The following is an 18,700-nucleotide window of genomic DNA, read 5'->3' on the forward strand; positions in this document are numbered from 1 at the left end:
AAAGTATGCATTCAATTCACTCACCAAAAATCACATTCATAAAGGGCTCTGATATGCACTATGATGAAAAGAGTCTTCTGGATTTGATCCAGAATGAGGTCAGGAAAAATAATCCTAAATTTTAACATTAAAACTCCATTTATGGATTTGACTCCAATTCACTTTTACTTTTCATGGTTGGTGTATAAAGATACCAAGATATTATAAAGTGGAAAGAAAAATAAACGTTAACATTTCAGGAAATTAATTTAAACCGGCTATAAGCCTTGTGTTTTCTTCTTTGCATAAAACAAAGGAATTCCACAACACTTCAAAATGCTCTTTATCATTTTTGGACCGTCAGGCGGTGACAAAAATCTTTTTTCCGATTAAAGTAGACGGCAATAAAAAGGAGCAGAGAGACGTAGAAATTGCCAGTTTGAACGCGGCCTAATTGAATAATGGTCATATCAGTGAACGAGTGGGAGTGTGGAGTGATTCACCGCGCTGAGAAGGATGCTTATCTTTCCCTCGGTCCTATGCAGGAAACACTGAGATGTCACCAGGCAGATTAAAAGCTTGGCACAGCTGATACAGAGCGCTCAAAATGGACGGGGTGGGGACCTCTGACTGCTGTGGAGGGGTTTTGGACCGGGAGGGGACACAGGCGGTGCCGTGACCTTATGAGTCCTGTTTTGGCACCGATTCATTCAAAACCTGGGAATTCCACTGGAAGTTATAGGAGGGGGGAAAATGATCACGTAGCATGAACGGAATTTTTAATAGTCAGCGTATTTTTGGCTGGATATCTGTGAAGAAATAAATCATGCACACAACTGCCCTCCAAATTTGAAAATGGAACTTATCAACATTATTGTCCGCTATTTGGGGAAAATGGGAGCAGTACAGAGGAGAGCGTCTGCAGGATCAGCCGCCTCGCTTTTCATTTGTAGGGGATGCTTAAAATGCTGCCGCTCGTAGCGCAGCTGTATCTTTTATAATTGAATTCCTGACAGCTGAAAGGCTTGGAATTTTAACCAGTTCTTATACGAGCTGGGCGTTCGACTTCACATGACTTCGACGGGCCAGACGTGGCACGACATCAAAGCCGAGCGTTGCTATTTGCCCTGCGTCCATCAAATGTGCTCCCGTCCTTTACAGCAGAGGCGCTTTTCCTTTACAATTAAAGCAATATATGCAGACTGAGGAGAGGTGCATGGTGGGAACGCGGGCCGACAGATCTGGAGGAGCAGCTGCATGGAGGACGCTGGGCCAGATATAGAAGGGGGGGGGGGGAGAGGGCCAAAACATATCACACATTTTTTCCCATTAACAGCATAGGTTTGAATCTAACTTGGCGCCAATTAGTTGCAGTATAAGCGCAAGGATTTTAAAAATAGAGCATGGCAGGGGTGACAATGCACCCGGAACGCGGAGACATATCTCTGTCGTGGCGGCGTGTGATTTCACGTGTAATCACGTGAAGGAAAAATAACAGTCGGCCTACTCATCTCACCAGCTGGTCGGTTCCCACTCCGAGACGTGGCGGGTTCTATGACAAATGGAGCCTCAGACATTTGTGGCTGTTACCTGTCACGCTGCTTTGAGTGCAGAGCTGCAGCTCAGGCCTATTCTCATTCGGATTCGGGCATGTTTGGCAGGATCTGCGCTGCTTGTATCAGTGCGACCAGCTGTTTTTTTACCCGCCTGCTTCCAACATTTGCTCGTCTCTTATCTCTGCAGCAGTGGAGGGCTGGAATGAGGGGCATGCAGGCTTCGGGCCTACCTGTTTACTCTGAGGGCTTCCTCCATTGTTCACCCCCCCCCCTCCAGCTTCCTTTGGAGGATTTTTCACATTTTTGTGCTTGCTGTTGTTTTTTGAGAGCAAGTCATGGGCGACGTTGTAGGCTCGCGCCGCATTCCTCAAACCCCCGTCTGGTAGGGCTCAGGAGGATTTTATTCCTGCAGCTCATGTCAGCTCTATGTTTATGGCGGTAAACTAAACTAAACCGTGTCATCGCTTCAGCCTTTTTTTTTGTATAATAAAAAAGAAGAAGCTGGAAACCTTTGTGCATTCCTTTGATTCTTGAAAGCTCACTCCTGGTTCACTGTGGAACGAAGTCGATTAATCCCTTTCACTACAGAAATAGATTCAGTTTTGGTAACCGTTACGTAACTCCAGATAGTTCATGGCTAAGCGTGAGCATGACGGGATAAAAACCCTCCAGTAATGCGTCCAACCTAATCTTCTGGACTCCACTACCCCTCTAAACTCAAGAGTATTTCCAGGACGAATGTGTATTTTTGTAGGGACTATAAAAGTGTGTGCTATTAAAAGAAGTTTTATTTTTACACTGAGAGTGGTCACATCACACAACCACACTTATCTCTAGTACAAGTTATTTATAAAAGATCTGATTTCTCTATTTATTTTAGTTTTTACATACACATTTCATGAATGCTCACTCCAATCATTGTCAATCAGGGTCCTGCTAACAGAGAGCACATGAATCTTTATCATGGTAAGAGGTCCTCAATGAGATTACAAGCCTGCCGAATATTACACCGATTTACCATCTGCTGCTCTTTCTCATGTCTGCATCCTTCTGCAGGTGCAGCCTCATTTAAGCTCTTATTCAAGTCTCTATCAAGAGGGACACATTGGTGCTAAAGCATTAAAGGATGCTTTATTATTCTCTGAAGCAGCTGGTTGTGTCGGTTAAATAGCGCAGGAACTAAGCTGCTATTTTTCTTGTATCTTATTAGAGTGATTTTTAATTTCATCATTTTTTGGAATCTCTGTTTTTTAAAGTGCGGCTCTAGAAAGATACATTTTATTTATGGTTGTATTCATTTATTTATGCAAGGAAAAGCCTGTCTAAAATGTGTAAGCGTTGAACCCGAGGTCCTCCCGGCCCACCTTCTTCGCCCTGCTGTGATCGCTCTGCACGCAACTCTGCAACTCACCTCTCTGAAGAGGATTTCAAAGCGCCGCACTCCAAGGGGAGATTAACGTTGAGCAAAGATTAAGCAAATTAGCTGCGATGGTGTCTCCTGAAATAAACTGTTGCCGTGCAGTCACTTCAACGGCAGTCATGTAGAGCTGGGAATAACATTTAATGGACTCCTTCAGACGTGCTGGGAATGTGACGATGCCGTCGTAGGTGAGTTTCTATTTACTTGCTGGGTTTGACACTTTTATCTGCAGCTGCAGCCTTCAATTATGCGTTTCAGAATTCTGAATGCCACAATCATACATTTTGACGAGATAGATGGAACATTAAAATCAAAAAACCATTTCTTAAAAAGCCTTTATTAAAGTTTGAGAATTTAACAACACTTGCTCATATAAAACACAATAATTTCTTAATGCTAGTAATACAAAAACAGAGTGAGCTGTTAATACTTAATGAAAAGTATACGATTTCATTCACATATCCTAATAATGACATTTATTTCTGTATCAATTGTTTTCTATTGTGGCCAGGTAATGAAATAACCGATGTCATTCATGTGGCAGGCTTCCAGCGGTGACGTCATGTCACCTGATGGCCGCAGTGCGACAAAGTCAACAACATACATTTACAGGACATCATTCAGTTGTTTACCTCAGAAATGAGTTCATTTGTTCAGCACAAACATTTACAAAACATCAACTCAAATGAGAGGCATCAATTGATAACTGATTTTTCTAGCTGTAACTAATTCTTGACTTTCTTTTCTGTCAGCCTATCAGCAAAGATGAATGAGACGGGGCCCCACAGGATCCCCCCCGACCAGTCCTTAGGGAGTGGGCACTCCTTTGGCACCCCGCGCCACCCAAGCATCATCGAACCAATCCTGTCAAAGAGGGTCTGCTTCTACAAAAGCGGAGACCCTCAGTTCGGTGGCCTACGCATGGTCATCAACAACCGCACCTTTAAAACCTTCGATGCCCTCCTGGACAGCCTCTCCAAAAAGGTTCCCCTGCCGTTTGGGGTGAGGAACATTACCACCCCTCGGGGGGTTCATGCCATCCATGCTTTGAACGAACTGGAGGACGGGAAATCTTACATCTGCTCAGACACCCGTAAGGTAAAGCCAATAAACTTGGCTCACGCCAGGAAGAAGCTGCCGCCATGGTACCACGCCAGACCCGTTAGTGCCAGACGTTGGACCGTGCAGGAAGCAAAGTTTTTCCCTGGCCAGAACCTCCACAAAAAGGAGTGGGCGGTTGTTCGCGTGCCGAAAAGACTCCAGGTTTTTTGCAATGGCAATCCCAACGTAAAATACAGTGTGATGACTCGCAAGAGGACCACGCCCACGTTTGAGTCCGTGCTGGGATATATTTCTGAGCTGATCCAGGTCCATGTGGTGAAATTACACACAACTGACGGCAAACGCGTGAGTGTCCTGCATATTTTAGTTCAGCAGCATCATTATTGACCCATAAAGATCCGGTTTAAACTTTGCCTATAAATAACCGTCACATGAGGAGAGAAAGTCATAAGCTTCTTTAGCAACGCACCCTAATGCGTAGAAAGGCATTGTGGGATATTGCTCCGCAAAGCTTTGGGTCAAGGACCTACTGTGAATTGAAAGAGTGTTGAAATTCCAAGGCGTAGTATTGAAAACTAATAATTTAGACATGTCGTATATCTACATTATTATTTGTATCCCCTGGCACACACAGAAGTTCACAATTTTTTTCTGTCCTATTCTTGTTATGACGCTAATGCTAGCATTGTCAAATATAATCGGAGTGACAAATCCCTTTATTTCCGTCTCTTCTGAAGGTGGATGGTCTTCCAGGCTTGATTCTGTGCTCTGGGATTGTAGTGGCTGCAGGCAGGGAACCATTCAGGCCTGCAAACTACAATGTAGAGAAATCACCTGTTCCAGCAACGCTGCCAACAAATCAGTCAAGCCTCAGGAGGCGGAAGGCTTTTAACCGTACGTCTGCATAAGATGTGATTAGTTCATTTGGTTTGTGAGGCTTTTATTCTCATTAATAGCATTTATTTGAATGACACACACTGTCGTCTGCTGTAATCTACTTGCTCTCAAGGGATGAAGATTGGCGAAATGCTGAGGCACGGATATAATGCGTAATACTGTAGATGACCTACATAGTACACGGTCTAGCTGGCTGTCAGGTATGATCCTCCATGAACAAGGCTTATAATATATTGCTCTCTCTTCTCCTTCCATGCTTATTCCATCTTTGGACATTTACACATTTCCTGTTTTGACTGACTGAAAAGGGAAAAAGAAGCCTCCATCATACACTTCCCAGTCAAGAAGATTCTCCGCCTCGTCCGAAAGGTACATCGTGAATCGGATCCATGACTCCATCGCAGAAAGTTCATGCGACCTACCCAGCATCCCTACAAATTCTGTGGAGTTGGAGTCGGGTCGTGTTCTACAGTCAGTAGTGGAAACGGGGGACGACGCCTGCCTTAGCGATGGCGCTGGAGGGCAGGGAGGTTTGCTGCCATCGGAAGATGACATCGAGAAGTCTTTTCGAGTGAACCAAGATGGCAGCATGACTGTAGAGATGAGGGTGCGGCTGACAATTAAGGAAGAAGAAACCGTTCAGTGGACGACCACATTGTCACGCTCAAGTGTGACCAGTCAGCTTAACGGGGAGCCCGTGGAGGAGCCAGAGATCCTCTCAATGAAATCAAATTTGATGGATTTAAAGAGTCCTACTGCCTCCATCAACACCAATGAAGACAAAACTGAGGATGACAATGACGAAGATCCATCATCGCTGGGCAATGGGGCATTCAGTGAGAGTAGTAACGAGGAAGATAATATAAAGGACCAAACCAGCATGGTGCTCCAGAGGAGAGCTCCAACACCAGGACACAAACTAGTTAGAAGAAAGCAGACATCTGTGGAGAGCGTGACGTCAGTGATGGCAGAGGGAGTCCAGGAAGATATGATTGGTTCTTACTCCTACAGTCAGCAGATGGAAAACGGAGCTGTGACCAAGCAGTACTGCATGGTCAAACAGAGTAGCACTATGCCAGTACCCAAACCGAGAAGGTTGGATTCCATGAATGGCGAAAGCAGAACTTTATCCACAGTCAAATCTGCAGAGATGCTACAGAGTGAATCCAGTGGAGAGGAGGTCACTGAAACTGTCTTACATATATATGAACAGCAGATGTGTCAGGATAGTTACCTCGCAAATCTTCGTGCGCAAGGTTCGCCCGTTCCTGGGATTCCTTTAACCAAGAGAGGAGAGAGATTGTCTGCAACATCAAATTCAACATTGCCCACATTTAAGACTGATGGGACAAACGATCAGCAACAACCACCAAATGTCATACAGGGCAAAGACAGGCCCCAAGAAAGAGAGGTCAATGAGGTCAAGAGGGTTTCTGCAAAAGCCAAAGCGAGCAACAAGCGTGTTCCTCAGCTTGTGTCACCAAGGAGGAGACAAAAAGAAAATCCAACAAAAGCAACAACAAAAAACAAGAAAATAACTTTCTCCAGTGCTGGGTTCATTAAGAAAATTTATGGGACTAAATCAAAATCAGTAAAGAGCACAAAGAAGAAGCTGAAAAAGAGACCAGCGCTACGTGGAAATGAGGACGTTACAACAAAGAGCTCACAAAAGTTGGATGAAACAACGAAACACATTATCAAAGCCCCAGAGTTACAATCAGCACTAAAGGAAAAACCAAGGGAGGCAATTTCTTATGAAAAAAACATGCACAATGGTGCTGACAATATAGCAAGCCAACATGAATATGTGGAATCCTGGCTGGAAAAATCACATCTTAATCAGGAAAGTAAAGTAAAGGAAGAAATTAAGCAAGTCCAAACAGAAAACTGCAGCTATGGAGAGTCTGAAAACAAGAACAGCTCGATGGAGGAGACATCAGAAAAACAAAGAAGTCTGACAAGTGGCCTATTGGCTGAGAATGTGCGAAGAGCTTCCGTCAAACAAAGAGTCCAGTCCTTTGAAAACAAATCCTCAAATCAATCAATGGAGAAAATCGCAATCAATCAACCAATCAATAATCACGTAGCAAAAAAAAACTGTGCTCGATTGGCTCAGAATCATATAGAAGAGGATCGGCCTCTATCAAATTGCAGTTGCTCTGAAATGACTTTGAGAAATAAGACCTCAACAGAAATGCTACCGGGCCGTGACGATAAATCAAGACAAGTCAAAGACTTGCTCAATTCGCTTTCAACCGAGCTGCCGCCGCCGCCGCCGCCACCTGCCGAAGACATAGAGCTACCCGGCAGCGAACACTCCATGATGGATGCATCCTCAGCGGCCAGCAGCCCGTTATACAGGCTCTCATCCACGAGCAGTCAAGGGTCAGATAATCATCCGTTAGCAGTCATTCCTGCACCTGACCCGGCCATATCACCTACCGACCGCACGGTACCAATGACAACATCAATTCATGACAGTCCATTGCACAGAACTCCATCTATCAAAAGGGTCCCTTTGGTCAGCAATGGGTCTCTCGATAGGAAAATGTCTCTGAGAAAGGCCCGTGTGGATAAATATGCTTTATGCAGCAATGCAGCCGTAGAGACAACGACATCACAGACGGCCATCACGGTAGTGGGTGATAATGTGCGGCTAGACTGTCCAACAAGGACACAACTACCGAGTGAAACCCGGTCAGAAGGCAGCAGTCTCAAAGATGTTAAAAGTAGCCCATCATGTTGTTCGTCTGCAGATGCCGCTAGCCTAACGTCTGAAGGGAGAATGTCATCAGCCAGTGTTTCGTCAAGCGAGGCTACGACACCAAACAATCTTCCATCCAGAGAAGCACCAAATGTTAACCACTCCTCTCAGACAAAACCAATGTTTAATAAACCTAAACTGCAAAAGACGCCTTCTCCATATGCTCAGTCTTTGGACATGGCCTCTCCTCCCGCAAGACGTGCGGCAAGCAAAAAGGTGTTGTCTAGAAATCTGTCCTCAGATGACGCATCGCAGTCAAAAATATCATCCGAAAGGAAGCATCACCAGATGCAGCAGTCGACACAATCAGCTGCTGAACCGGGTAAAACCCTAACCTGGCATGTACAAGCTGACGAGAGTCAGAACAATAAGGTGGACAAGACAGAAGACATTATCTCAGATGGATCCATGTTCAAAAAACAAATAACACCACAGCCATCAAACGTCACAAATCAACCAAACATGAAACCTGTGCTTGAAGAGATTTGTTCATCAATAAAGTCGATTAGACAAATAACTCAGAACAAAAGTCCACTATGTCTTGAAAGGTCAAACAGCCTGCCTCACTTCTCCTCTCATGTGGCCTCTACATTTGGGTCATCATCCAAGGCTCTTCTTGCTTTCTTGTCCATCATGACACTGAAGGACTGCATAACAAATCAAAATATGGAAGATCTGAAGGCCAGCAAAGTCAGCTGTGCCGAGGCTTTAAAAATGATCAAGTCTCTCAGAGAAATTTCCAGCATTGAGGATTCCCACAACTTAAAGGTCAGTTTATCCAATTTACAGCGATCGGCTTCCAAGCAGCTCCTGCAATGTTGGAGCGGTTTTCAGGAAATCGGTGACGAATGCAAGAGTTGTATCTCAACACCAAATAATTCAGGGCAACAACTTGCTTCCTTGGCTAGTCTTGGCAAGGGCAAACATATCAATGAAAAGGTTATTGATGAGCTCATGGACCGTCTTGGCATGCCTGAGAAACTCAAAGGAGAGCTATCTTCCCTTTCAGCCGCCATCCGAAGGGATGAAGCAAGGCAGACCAGTCGATCAATTGATGTGGCAACTGAAGACAGCAAATACAGGAGGAATGGTGAGAACAAATCAAGCCAAGAAAGTGTGAAAGTAGCGGCCAGCTGTACCTGTGAGGTAGAGGAGGGAGACATGGAAGGTAATCAGCTACGGATTTGCAGTGAGGCGTGCAGGCATATTTCTAAGGATGGTCATATCTACGAGAACGACGCCTGTTCGGAACCAGAAGGTGACAAATTCTCCAACTCTGACAATCAATGTGAGCAAGAAGGGGACACGCAAGCTAGGTCCTGTTACTACGTAGAACTGAAAGGAAGAGAGAACGGAAGCACATCCAGTCCAGAGAGTGAAAACATGAATTTGTCAGAGGAGGAGCAACTAAACGGCGATTGTACCGAGACGATCCAAGACACTTTGCCTCATCCCGCAAGCCCGTCTGATTCAGAAAATGAACAGCAGCAAGAAAGTTTGTCGTGCAAGGAGGATGAAGAACAGAGCTTTGGGCTACAAGTACCCGTCAGAGAACCTCCAGATGAAGCAAAGAAATGTTCTGTGTTCAACGCTTTGAAAGAAAAGACAAGGGAGGTCAGTTCAGAAGATGAGGGTCAGTATGCTGATGAAACACAAACTTGTGGTGAGAAACAAAGTCCGAATACTGTCGTAGGGGATTTAGGCGATTCGTTAGAAAATCAAGATTCATATACCAAAAAAGGAAAGTCTGACGTTTTAGCACAGCGTTGCAGATTTAGAGCAGATACTGGGAACAACCACAGCAGCTGTGATAAACGTGCAGCTATAGAGGAACCAAACAATGAAGGTGAGCAGATTAGCAGCTCAAATGAAGAGGAACTAAGCTACTATGGCAAAGAGTCAAGTTCAGACGGGGAACATAGCACTATGGACAGATACATGGAAGGGAGATGTACAGCAAATGAGGAAGCTTCTTCTGTGCGTATCGACTGCGAGAAGCCGGTACAGCATCCATGTAAAGAGAAAATATCCCAATCAATTGCAGAGAGAGTGATTCTTCTGGAAAAGCAAGTTGCTGATGCACAGAATTGGAAGAATGCAACAACACGTTCGCCCATGAGACGTTTCTCACAAAGACATACGCATCTAGACTCAGATGGCGACGATTCAGAGTTGCCCACATCCGAGTCGGGCACTCGATCAGCTCCTCAGTCATCGCTATCGTTTAGCTATGATTCCGGTGGTGTCGCAACCACAGAACCAGAGGGCAACAGGGTCCGATCCATTAGAGAAATGTTCTTGGCAAAGAGCGCCACAGACATCCAGTATGGATGCTTCCCAAGCCCCAATAAAGCAGAACTGTCTGAGCAGAGAGCAGAGACTTCAATTAGTGGTGGATACCAGTCTCAGACTTCAAGCGACCTGTCTGGCGGTGAAGACGACCCTGCACGGAAAACCATCACTAAAGGCTTTGTGAGAAGGACAATTGAAAGGCTTTACGGCAAGAAAGATGCAAATCCTGATGAGGACGGAGGTAAAATGCTCCCACCTGTGCCAAAACAGAAAGCGAATGAACATTCAAACATTTTCTCTCCCTTCCACGCGGCACGAGCCAAAGCGATGTCCGAGTTGTCTTACTTCAGCTCCAGTAATGCACTGGACACCTTGGGTGAAGCAACCCGACGCATTGCGTTTAACACACAGGTTAGGCCAGGAGATAGTATTCCTACAGACAATGGACGATGTCTCCTTAGAGAGAACACAATGATCAGAAAGACCGTTTCGGAACCAGCTGGAATCAACAAAGCCTTCCCAACCTTTCCTCAAGGAGAGGGAATGCACGGAAGCACCGAGATTCCCCCCCACTCCCTGTTCAGCACCAAGGCTGAGCAGGAGGACAAGAGTAAGTCGTCATCGAGCAAGTGCACGTACTTTTCTTTGCCCCATGCTAACTCAGACTCAGAAGTCTGCCAGGAGGGCTTGAACACAGTTATCAAGAGCAGCATGAATGGAGACATTATTGCGGAGACAAAGACAGAGGACACCAAAACGAGGGCAGAGAGGAACGGCAAGCTGCCGGGAGTTAGCATTACTGACTTTAAGATGATGGATAACAAAGTGCACCCTATGATGGAGCCTCCCCCCGATGATAGGGTTGTAGTTGCTCAACCTGTGAGAGGTCAGGGCCCTCTAAATAGAAGGCTCCAGGAGCCTGACATGTTGGACTTGCTGTACGATTTTTGTGGGCAGAACTGTCCCATTCTGTAGGGACAATCACAAAAGGCATTTTTGTCTCAGTAACTGTACAATGTTGGGTTACTCTGTCTATGGTGCCTAAATTTTGACTTTGTCACGGCTGTATAATACACCATCACGTCATTTGAGCTAACTGCCAAATGTGTAGTGGTATTCCACAGACTCATGCTCCCCGTTTACCGTGAAGCAGATGAGGGCTACATCTTGGCTGTGTGTTTTTTCTTTCTTTCTGCAGAGCAGCTTGTTTCTACTTATAGATCGCATGTGAACAGACCCAGTGTATTACTGTAATCCCGTCTTAAAACCCAACCAAAGCCCAACAGATGTCAGGACAATACCTACTGCACTGAGCAAGAAGGTCAGTTTGTAGTCACAGCTCAGGTGTGAGCAAGAGCTCAGGTCAAAATCACGCCGTTTAATGTAGTTACAACACAAGGTGGGACGGAGAGTGTAGAAATGAAGAGTAAATGTTGTGTGGTGCTGGATTTATGGTTTTGTATATTTGTTGTCCCAAGTGTAAATAACACATGTAGTAATTTTAATAGGCCAATTCATATTTACAACGACCTTATCTTTATATACCGGTATACAGTAATTAGGATAAATGGTTCTCAATGTGGCAGCTAAAGCACGTTTGTCTCTAAATGTAATAAATAAAGATGTATTTACAGATGCTGGTTCTCTCATCTTTGTGATGACACTGAATTCAGTCTGAATCATCTGCATGGATCCTGGATTGGGTTAATCCCAACCGTACATTTAGTCTCTCAGAGAAAACCAGAGCAGCCTATTTTCAGTAGAAGTCATTGCGTTCAAGATACCTTAGGAAGCGCAGCTTGGTTGTTTTCTCCATCTGATTAGCATCAGGCCACCGAGGCCTGTTGTTTTCTCACTCTCTGTCTGAGGAAGTATCCGTGTTGTTCTAAGGTTGTTGTCTTTCTCAGAAGTTGCCATGGCGTTAAGTCTGTGTTGTGACAGGAGTGTCGGGGAATGTGCTAGAAGGGAGTGTTTACATCTGGGACTATAAAGAGAAAACTACCGGACAATTCCCACATTCGATATGCATCAATAGCATCCATCCATCTTCTCGTAGATGAGACAAACTCAATCTCCTCCTCAGCCGCTTTATCGCATTATAAATTGTATTATAAACGATATAAGTTCACGACAATGTCCACTAGATGGCAATGATGACCAATTGAACGATAAACGACAGAGCAAAAAACAAGACTGTTTGAAACTGTTTATTATTTAAATAAATATTTACATTACAGCTTTGTATAAATCAAAGTTCTTTTCTTACACAACACATCTTTTTTTTTTTTTTAAGAAAGTGTTTAAGATGAAGAAAGAAGAAAAACAGGGATGGATAACAAAGTTGAAACGTCAACGTGGATCACTGAGCAGATATTCCTGTTTGCAATTTAAAAAGATGAAACTGGACGATATTTACCGTCAGGCAAATACCGCCCCGACACCAGCGCCTTAAGGCTTTGCTCATCTTCCACGAAACAGTGTTATAATATGTATAAATCTACATGATAATTTCATATATTTAAATTTGTTGATACTAAGGAATAGAAGATGGAACTCTACACTAACTCAAAAAGCTATCATCAATGAACAAGAACAATAAACAAATTAAATCAACAATTTAAATCACACATAATTCATTCAGGCACAAAAAAAAAAAGCAACAGCCAGCCTTGGTGGAGTAAAAATACATTAGTTAATAGACTTTAGGCTACAATGCCCTGCTAAATTGTGTACAGATTATGGCTCAGCTTGGAAAACTAAACATTTTAGGCAAGGTGATCTAAGAAAATTAGAGCACACGCTTAATGCCCGAGCTACAGTTCTAATCCCCGTCTTGTCAAAGAGACGGTTGAAATGAGTCCCATTGATTAAACGAGCCGGCTTACAAGACTTCAAAAGTGTTTCTACAAAATTAATGTGAAATCAAGAGGACTGATGAACGTGTATTAACAAAGTGCACCCTGCGGTCATCAATAGATGAGCGTGAAAAACCCGATGCACAAACGGTTCGCTACTTCATGTAAAACAGAGCGACAACTAAATCCTCCTTTTATGCAAGTCTTTTAATCTTATGCATCAAGAAAACCAATGAAATGCTTTTTCTGTTGCCGTCAGTTCATGAGTGTAAAACCAGTTGTTTAGTTAAAGACAAATGGAAAGTAAAAGTATACTTTTTTTTCAAAATAATGGAATTAAAGGGTGAATTAATAACGCTGTTCAACAACACATCGCTGCGATCCTGAGATTTATACCGATATTTATCCTCTCTTAGGACTTAATTCATATGATGCAAATAGAGATTTAGCGCCAGATGCTGTTGGTCAATGAGCCTCTTTGTTAAACTGACAGTTATCTTTCTTGAAGACTGTCATACTGCCTCGGCTTTGGGCGGCGGACAGGTTGCGCTGACAAAGTTATAAACCAAAAACTCAGAGGTGGCGAAATAATGTGTGGCAAAGAGCTTCCCATCAGGAGTGGGGTCGGAGAAAGCAATCTCATCCTTGCTCAGGTACGAACCGTATATGAAGTTGTTCCTGTGCGGTTAGAAATGGAAGAATTTGGGGTTACGTTTGATCTGTTTTTGGGGTGCTGCGACATCGAACGCAGGCGCTTTGAATGCACACTGACCTGAGGCACTCCAGCATGCGTGAAGCGATGCCCTGACGTCTCATCATGCTGACGACCCAGATGCGGCTGATGCCGCAGACGGCCGGCTCTGGCTTCGTGGAGCAGCACCAAGCCCTCTGACGTTCGAACATGACCATCTCTTTCTCTGAACCCGCCGGCGTGGGCTCCTCGATCACCCTGAACCCCTGAGAGCGTTCACAATGTTCAGTATACTAACACAGGTAAGGTTTTACATTTTTTTAAGCCATGGAGACATTGAGAATGCAGCGTTTTTACCTCTTGTATGTGCTCCGCTATAAGGCATCCGCCCACTTTCTTGTCGTTGGAGATAAAGAGGAAGGTTTTGGTCTTAGATGGACACTTGGTCTCCACCTGCTGGAAGCCAAGGTCATTGTCCACCACCTCTCTGATCTCGTCCACCTGAGAAACACAACATCGGTTAGAAGGCACAAAGTGCTGATTTTTGTTTCAACAGAACAAAATTAAAATTAAATGACTGAGGGGAAATGTATCCAGATATTTTAACAATTTTACTTTCTGCCTATTTGCGAAATTGAATGACATCTGGTGTTGCATTTCTTTAAAGGCTTCATTCGTCCATCATGCTTCATCCTGTCTTCCTGTCATAGATGTATGAATTGATATGCAATAATTCGATCTTTATATTATCCCAATCACTGCTCATCTTCACGCTTTACAGTTTCAGATCATGCACCTTTTTCAGAGCGTATTTGGGATCATCTGGCAGGACGAGAATAATCTTGCCGTCAGGATACTCTCCCAGAATCCTCTCTTTTTTCCATCCCTAAGGAGAGGAGGAGGGAGAAAATGGTGCATTTACATCAGGATATAAATGCATACTGCGGAAGCATTCACACCTAGATTTAAAAAAAAAAACTACTGATGTGAATTCTCCCTTGATCATCGTTCAGAAGGCTGAAATACATCCGTGTCCATCCCAAGGAGTTAATTCTGAGCACAATGAAAAGTGGACATTTCCTCTCACCACATATTTGACAGCGCTGATGAACTGATTGTGGAAGAGTAAGTGTTGAGATTCATCTTCGGGATTTGCTGCAGAGTAGAGCATACCGCAAACACTGCAGGCCACGGCTCCAAAATGCTTCTGTCCCGCATCCTACGAGATGAATATAGATTCATTTCTCACATTTGAACGCATCCTAAAAATACGTATAAGTAACTATACTCTATGCAGAGGAGTTCACTCACGATAATGGTTTGGGTGCCATCTTTGTCAGCCTCCTTTAGTTTCTTGATCTCCTTCTGCAGACAAGCTTCAGACAGAGGAGTCTCCCCTTGCTGTGGCTTCGTTGCTCTGCAGCAACACAAACGCTCATCACATTACTGGAGGTTTCTAACGCTGCAAGGGAAAAACATTTCAAATTTGGACAAGAGCAAGACTCCTCACTCTTCGGGAGGTTTTGCCGACGTCTCTGTCTCGGCTGCTTCCGTTTTCTCCTCTGGAGATGAATCGACGTCAGCCACTGTAAGGAAAATTAAGATTCTCGGAGTACGAAAAAGAAACGAGCTCAACTATGTTGTCATGAAAGACGCAACAACTTTGACAAAACCAAATTTTACAGTTTTCTGTAAAAAAACAAAACCATACCTTCGGACTTTTTTTCACAGTGCTGAGCGTTGCTAGACACGTCTGAACCTTCTTCAGCAGGAAGGGAAGAGGTAGGCGCTGATGGAAGGGGTTCAACCGTATCCTGCATCAGAAAAACAGAACATTAATACCAGGTTCATCCAGGTATGCTTCTCGGGATACATATTACGGCACCAATTATCTTTTAGTCACCTTGCATTTGCTCTCTTGTGTTGAGGGTGGGCTGGAGTTCATCGGAGATGCTGACCCAACGGGAGCGGCAGACGTGGTTGGACCAGCAGGTTGAGCCACCGTTGAAGACGGCTTGATCTGAGCCACGACTACGCTGCTGCTGGGCTCTAACGGCGGTGAAGCAGAAGCCACAGGCTTGGACTGACTCGGAGCTGAAATGGCTTTTGGCAGAGGCGGCGTCACAACGGGAGACTTTGCCTGAACTTCAGCCGGGGGGGCTACTTTTGAAGAGACGGCGACAGAGGCCGTGGCCTTCGACTGGGCTGTTGCAGCGAGCGCAGGCCGTGACTGACCTAAGATCTGTGCAGCAGGTGTGGTCTGGGCTCCGAGTGTTGGCTGCCGAGATGGTTGTGATGGAGCTGTGGGTCTTGACTGAACTGTGGGCTTCGATTGCGTTGTAGGGTTCGACTGAACGCCGGGTCTTGCCGGAGGAAAGGGCCTCGACTGAGGGATGGGCTTTGCTGTAGCCACTGGTAAGGGGTCGTCATCCAGCTCAAAGTCATCAAACGAATACTTGGGCCTGGGCTTGTATGGAATGTACTCAACGGGCTTTGGTTTTTGAGCAGCAAGTCCATTCGGCATGGGAGGGGGTTTGGCTGGGAGGGTCCTCTTGGCTGCCGATCTGGTGATTTTTGGGGCTGGCCCTGCAGAAGTATTTGCTTTAGGAGCTTGAGCCTTACTTAGCCGAGCGGATTTACGAACCTCTGTGTTAGGGGGTTCGGTTTTAGGAGATTCAGATTTGGCAGGTTCAGGTTCAGGTTCAGGTTCAGGTTCAGGGGCGCCAGATGTGGAGGTTTCCACTTTAGTGGATTCACTTTTACTGGGTTCAACTTTAATGGCGTCATTCTTTAGAACATCCGTGTTCTGTGTCGCAGACTTGCTAACGGATTCAGGATCGGGGAGGGGCGTCTTAGATGGACTGGACGCTGGCGGAACCACCGATGGGGTCATGGAGAATTGAGAAAAAACAGACAGGGGCGCTTGCCAATCAATGTCTGAAAACATTTGATTTGCTTGGTCAGATTTAAGTTTCTTTACACGCGCCCAAGACATTTTCTCTCTCTGCAGTTCAACCTGTCTCAGTCTTTGGTATCTCGTTAGCTTCTTTTTCTCGTGGGCTTTCAGTGGCACTGAGACTTGCGTGATGAAGAATCGTCTCTTTTGAGGCTCTCCAGCAGGCTTAGCCTCTACGGAATCAGCCGTTGAGGGCTGGACTGTAGGTTCCTCTTCAGCAGGAGTCAACGAAACAGAATCCTCTTCCGGTCCGGGAGGAGTCTCAGTATGAACAGTGTCTGAATCCTCCTTCTTAACAGGTGAACGTTCCTTCTTGGCAGCTTCATTCTTGGATACCGCCTCTCCTGCTGCCATTACCGCTGCTGCTGCTACCACTTGTTTTTCTTCCTTGATCTTCTTCAACAGCATGCTGTCTGTTGCAATGTCCTCTGCGATTTCATGACACAAGGCTAAGAGATTCAGCTGCTGTCTGCTCGCTGATCTCTTAGCCGCTGCAGCCTTTTGCTCAGCCATGGCTGCCAGCCGGGCTTTGGTTCTGGCCTGTGTATTCATTTCTTGTTTCTTCGGTTTTTCCGCTTCCCGTCCCTTTTTACCATCCCCGGTATTCTCAGCTGTGCTGTTCTGCTTCAGGTTTGTCCCACAAGTGTCACTTTTGATTTTCTCATCAACCTTTTCCTCAGATGTTTTAGCAGGGACTGCCTCAGATGCCTCCTGAGAGGTTACGTTTATGATGTCACAATCGTCGTCGTGTTCCTCCTCCTCCTCTACGACGATCTCACGACCTATCTCTATGTCCTCCAGGATCTGCACTTCTTGAATGTCCAACTTAACCTCAACATTTTCTGTCAACAGTACATTACAGTCTTCATTTAAGACATGAAGATGAGAGTTAAGCATTTCAGTCTTTGGGGTATTAACTTCTGGTTCAGCTGGCGGTTGCTGGCATTGATCATAATCTTGAACAAGTTCCATGCTTTCTTCAGTTGAAATGTTTGACGCAAGTCTCGCTTCCTGATCTAACGCAGCACTTGAACCGTTGACTACTGCGGCATCCTTGACCTCGCTAGTCTGACATTGCTGCACTTCTGCCTCAAGAAAGATTGTTTGTTGGGAACCATTTTTAATCTGTTCATTCTCATCCAGCGATGCGTCGTCTGGATCCAGACGCTCTGAAAGAGAGACTGACAACCCCGATTCGGCAGCTGCTTGGGTGACGATATCAAAGTCGATTTCACCCCGTGGAACTGGTTCCAAAATCACAAATGACTCATATGCACCATCTGGTATTTCGTAATTAGTAGAGTCTGGAGTTGTCGTCACAGTAACGTTTGTGACATCTTGGTGTCCGCTCTCGTCCTGTAACTTTTCAGAAAACTCCATGGCATAGCTGCAGTCTGGATAGCCATTGCTTTCACTTTTTTCTGTTGCATCGTCTTGGAGGCCATCTGGCAAGCTGATCACTGCAAACTGCTTCACATCCACAGTCAAGTCACGCTGACCCGACCGTGTAGACACACACCTCTCCGGAACATTTGTGGCTTGTACTTCCATCTCAACCACTTGGCTGTCTGAGACACAAATGTCATTTTCCAAGTGTTGAGTACAAGTTTCTTTTTCTTCATTGGTGCATGAACCTCCTTCCATCTGCTGCATCTCTATGTACTGCATGTCCAGTAAAGTCACACCAGAATGGTTCTCGGGTGCTGCAGGAATCGCTCCATCGTCATTGCTCTCTGGACTGCTGATGGGCTCATACACAATTGGGTTTTCATGAATAGCAACGTCCTCTGATTGATCAATCGGCTCAATCTGCTCTTCTGATGCCTCAGTGATATAATTGGTGTCACCTGATTGGCCACAAACATAAACAATTACATCATTGCTTCCTGTCTCCTCTTCATGTTCTCCAGTTTTATTGACCGTTTCCTCATCATTATTGGAAGACATAATTACAGCCTCTTCATTGGCCTCGTTAATCGCTATCTTCCCAGGTTCAGCTTCCAAAACAGAATCCACCCTATCAATTGGTTCGCTTATCATATCCCTGTCTGCTTGAACATGATCAGCACTCTCTGTCTGCATCCTTTCATTACACTTACTATCAGAAGAATTAGGCAGGGGTTCATCAACTTTTATATTCTGCCGATTTAGCTTTTCCACTGTAGCTGCTGCTCTACAAACCTCCTCTGCTTTTGTTGTAGTCTCCATTCTTATTTGAGTCGCTGGAA

The 18,700-nt window shown here is 44.9% G+C and overlaps 2 protein-coding genes across 2 annotated transcripts; one reads left to right on the forward strand and one right to left on the reverse strand.

Moving 5' to 3' along the window:
* The first annotated feature begins 1,870 nt into the window (after positions 1–1,870).
* Positions 1,871–10,945, forward strand: LOC137904098 (microtubule-associated protein futsch-like). Its single transcript, XM_068748261.1, has 7 exons — positions 1,871–1,917; positions 3,708–4,362; positions 4,755–4,911; positions 5,223–7,877; positions 8,352–8,519; positions 9,936–10,211; positions 10,470–10,945. The coding sequence occupies exons 1-7, from the start codon at positions 1,871–1,873 to the stop codon at positions 10,943–10,945; spliced, it is 4,434 nt and encodes a 1,477-aa protein (XP_068604362.1).
* A 1,226-nt stretch (positions 10,946–12,171) lies between these two features.
* LOC137904099 (N-acetyltransferase ESCO2-like) lies at positions 12,172–16,409 on the reverse strand. The gene is made up of 9 exons (XM_068748262.1): positions 15,420–16,409; positions 15,228–15,330; positions 15,027–15,102; positions 14,828–14,933; positions 14,604–14,735; positions 14,313–14,402; positions 13,874–14,017; positions 13,598–13,782; positions 12,172–13,503 (listed from the first exon to the last, which is right to left on the reverse strand). The coding sequence occupies exons 1-9, from the start codon at positions 16,407–16,409 to the stop codon at positions 13,338–13,340; spliced, it is 1,992 nt and encodes a 663-aa protein (XP_068604363.1). The 3' UTR covers positions 12,172–13,337.
* Between the last annotated feature and the right edge of the window lie 2,291 nt (positions 16,410–18,700).

This window comes from Brachionichthys hirsutus, chromosome 14, assembly GCF_040956055.1.
Source record: "Brachionichthys hirsutus isolate HB-005 chromosome 14, CSIRO-AGI_Bhir_v1, whole genome shotgun sequence".
Taxonomy (NCBI): Eukaryota; Metazoa; Chordata; class Actinopteri; order Lophiiformes; family Brachionichthyidae; genus Brachionichthys; species Brachionichthys hirsutus.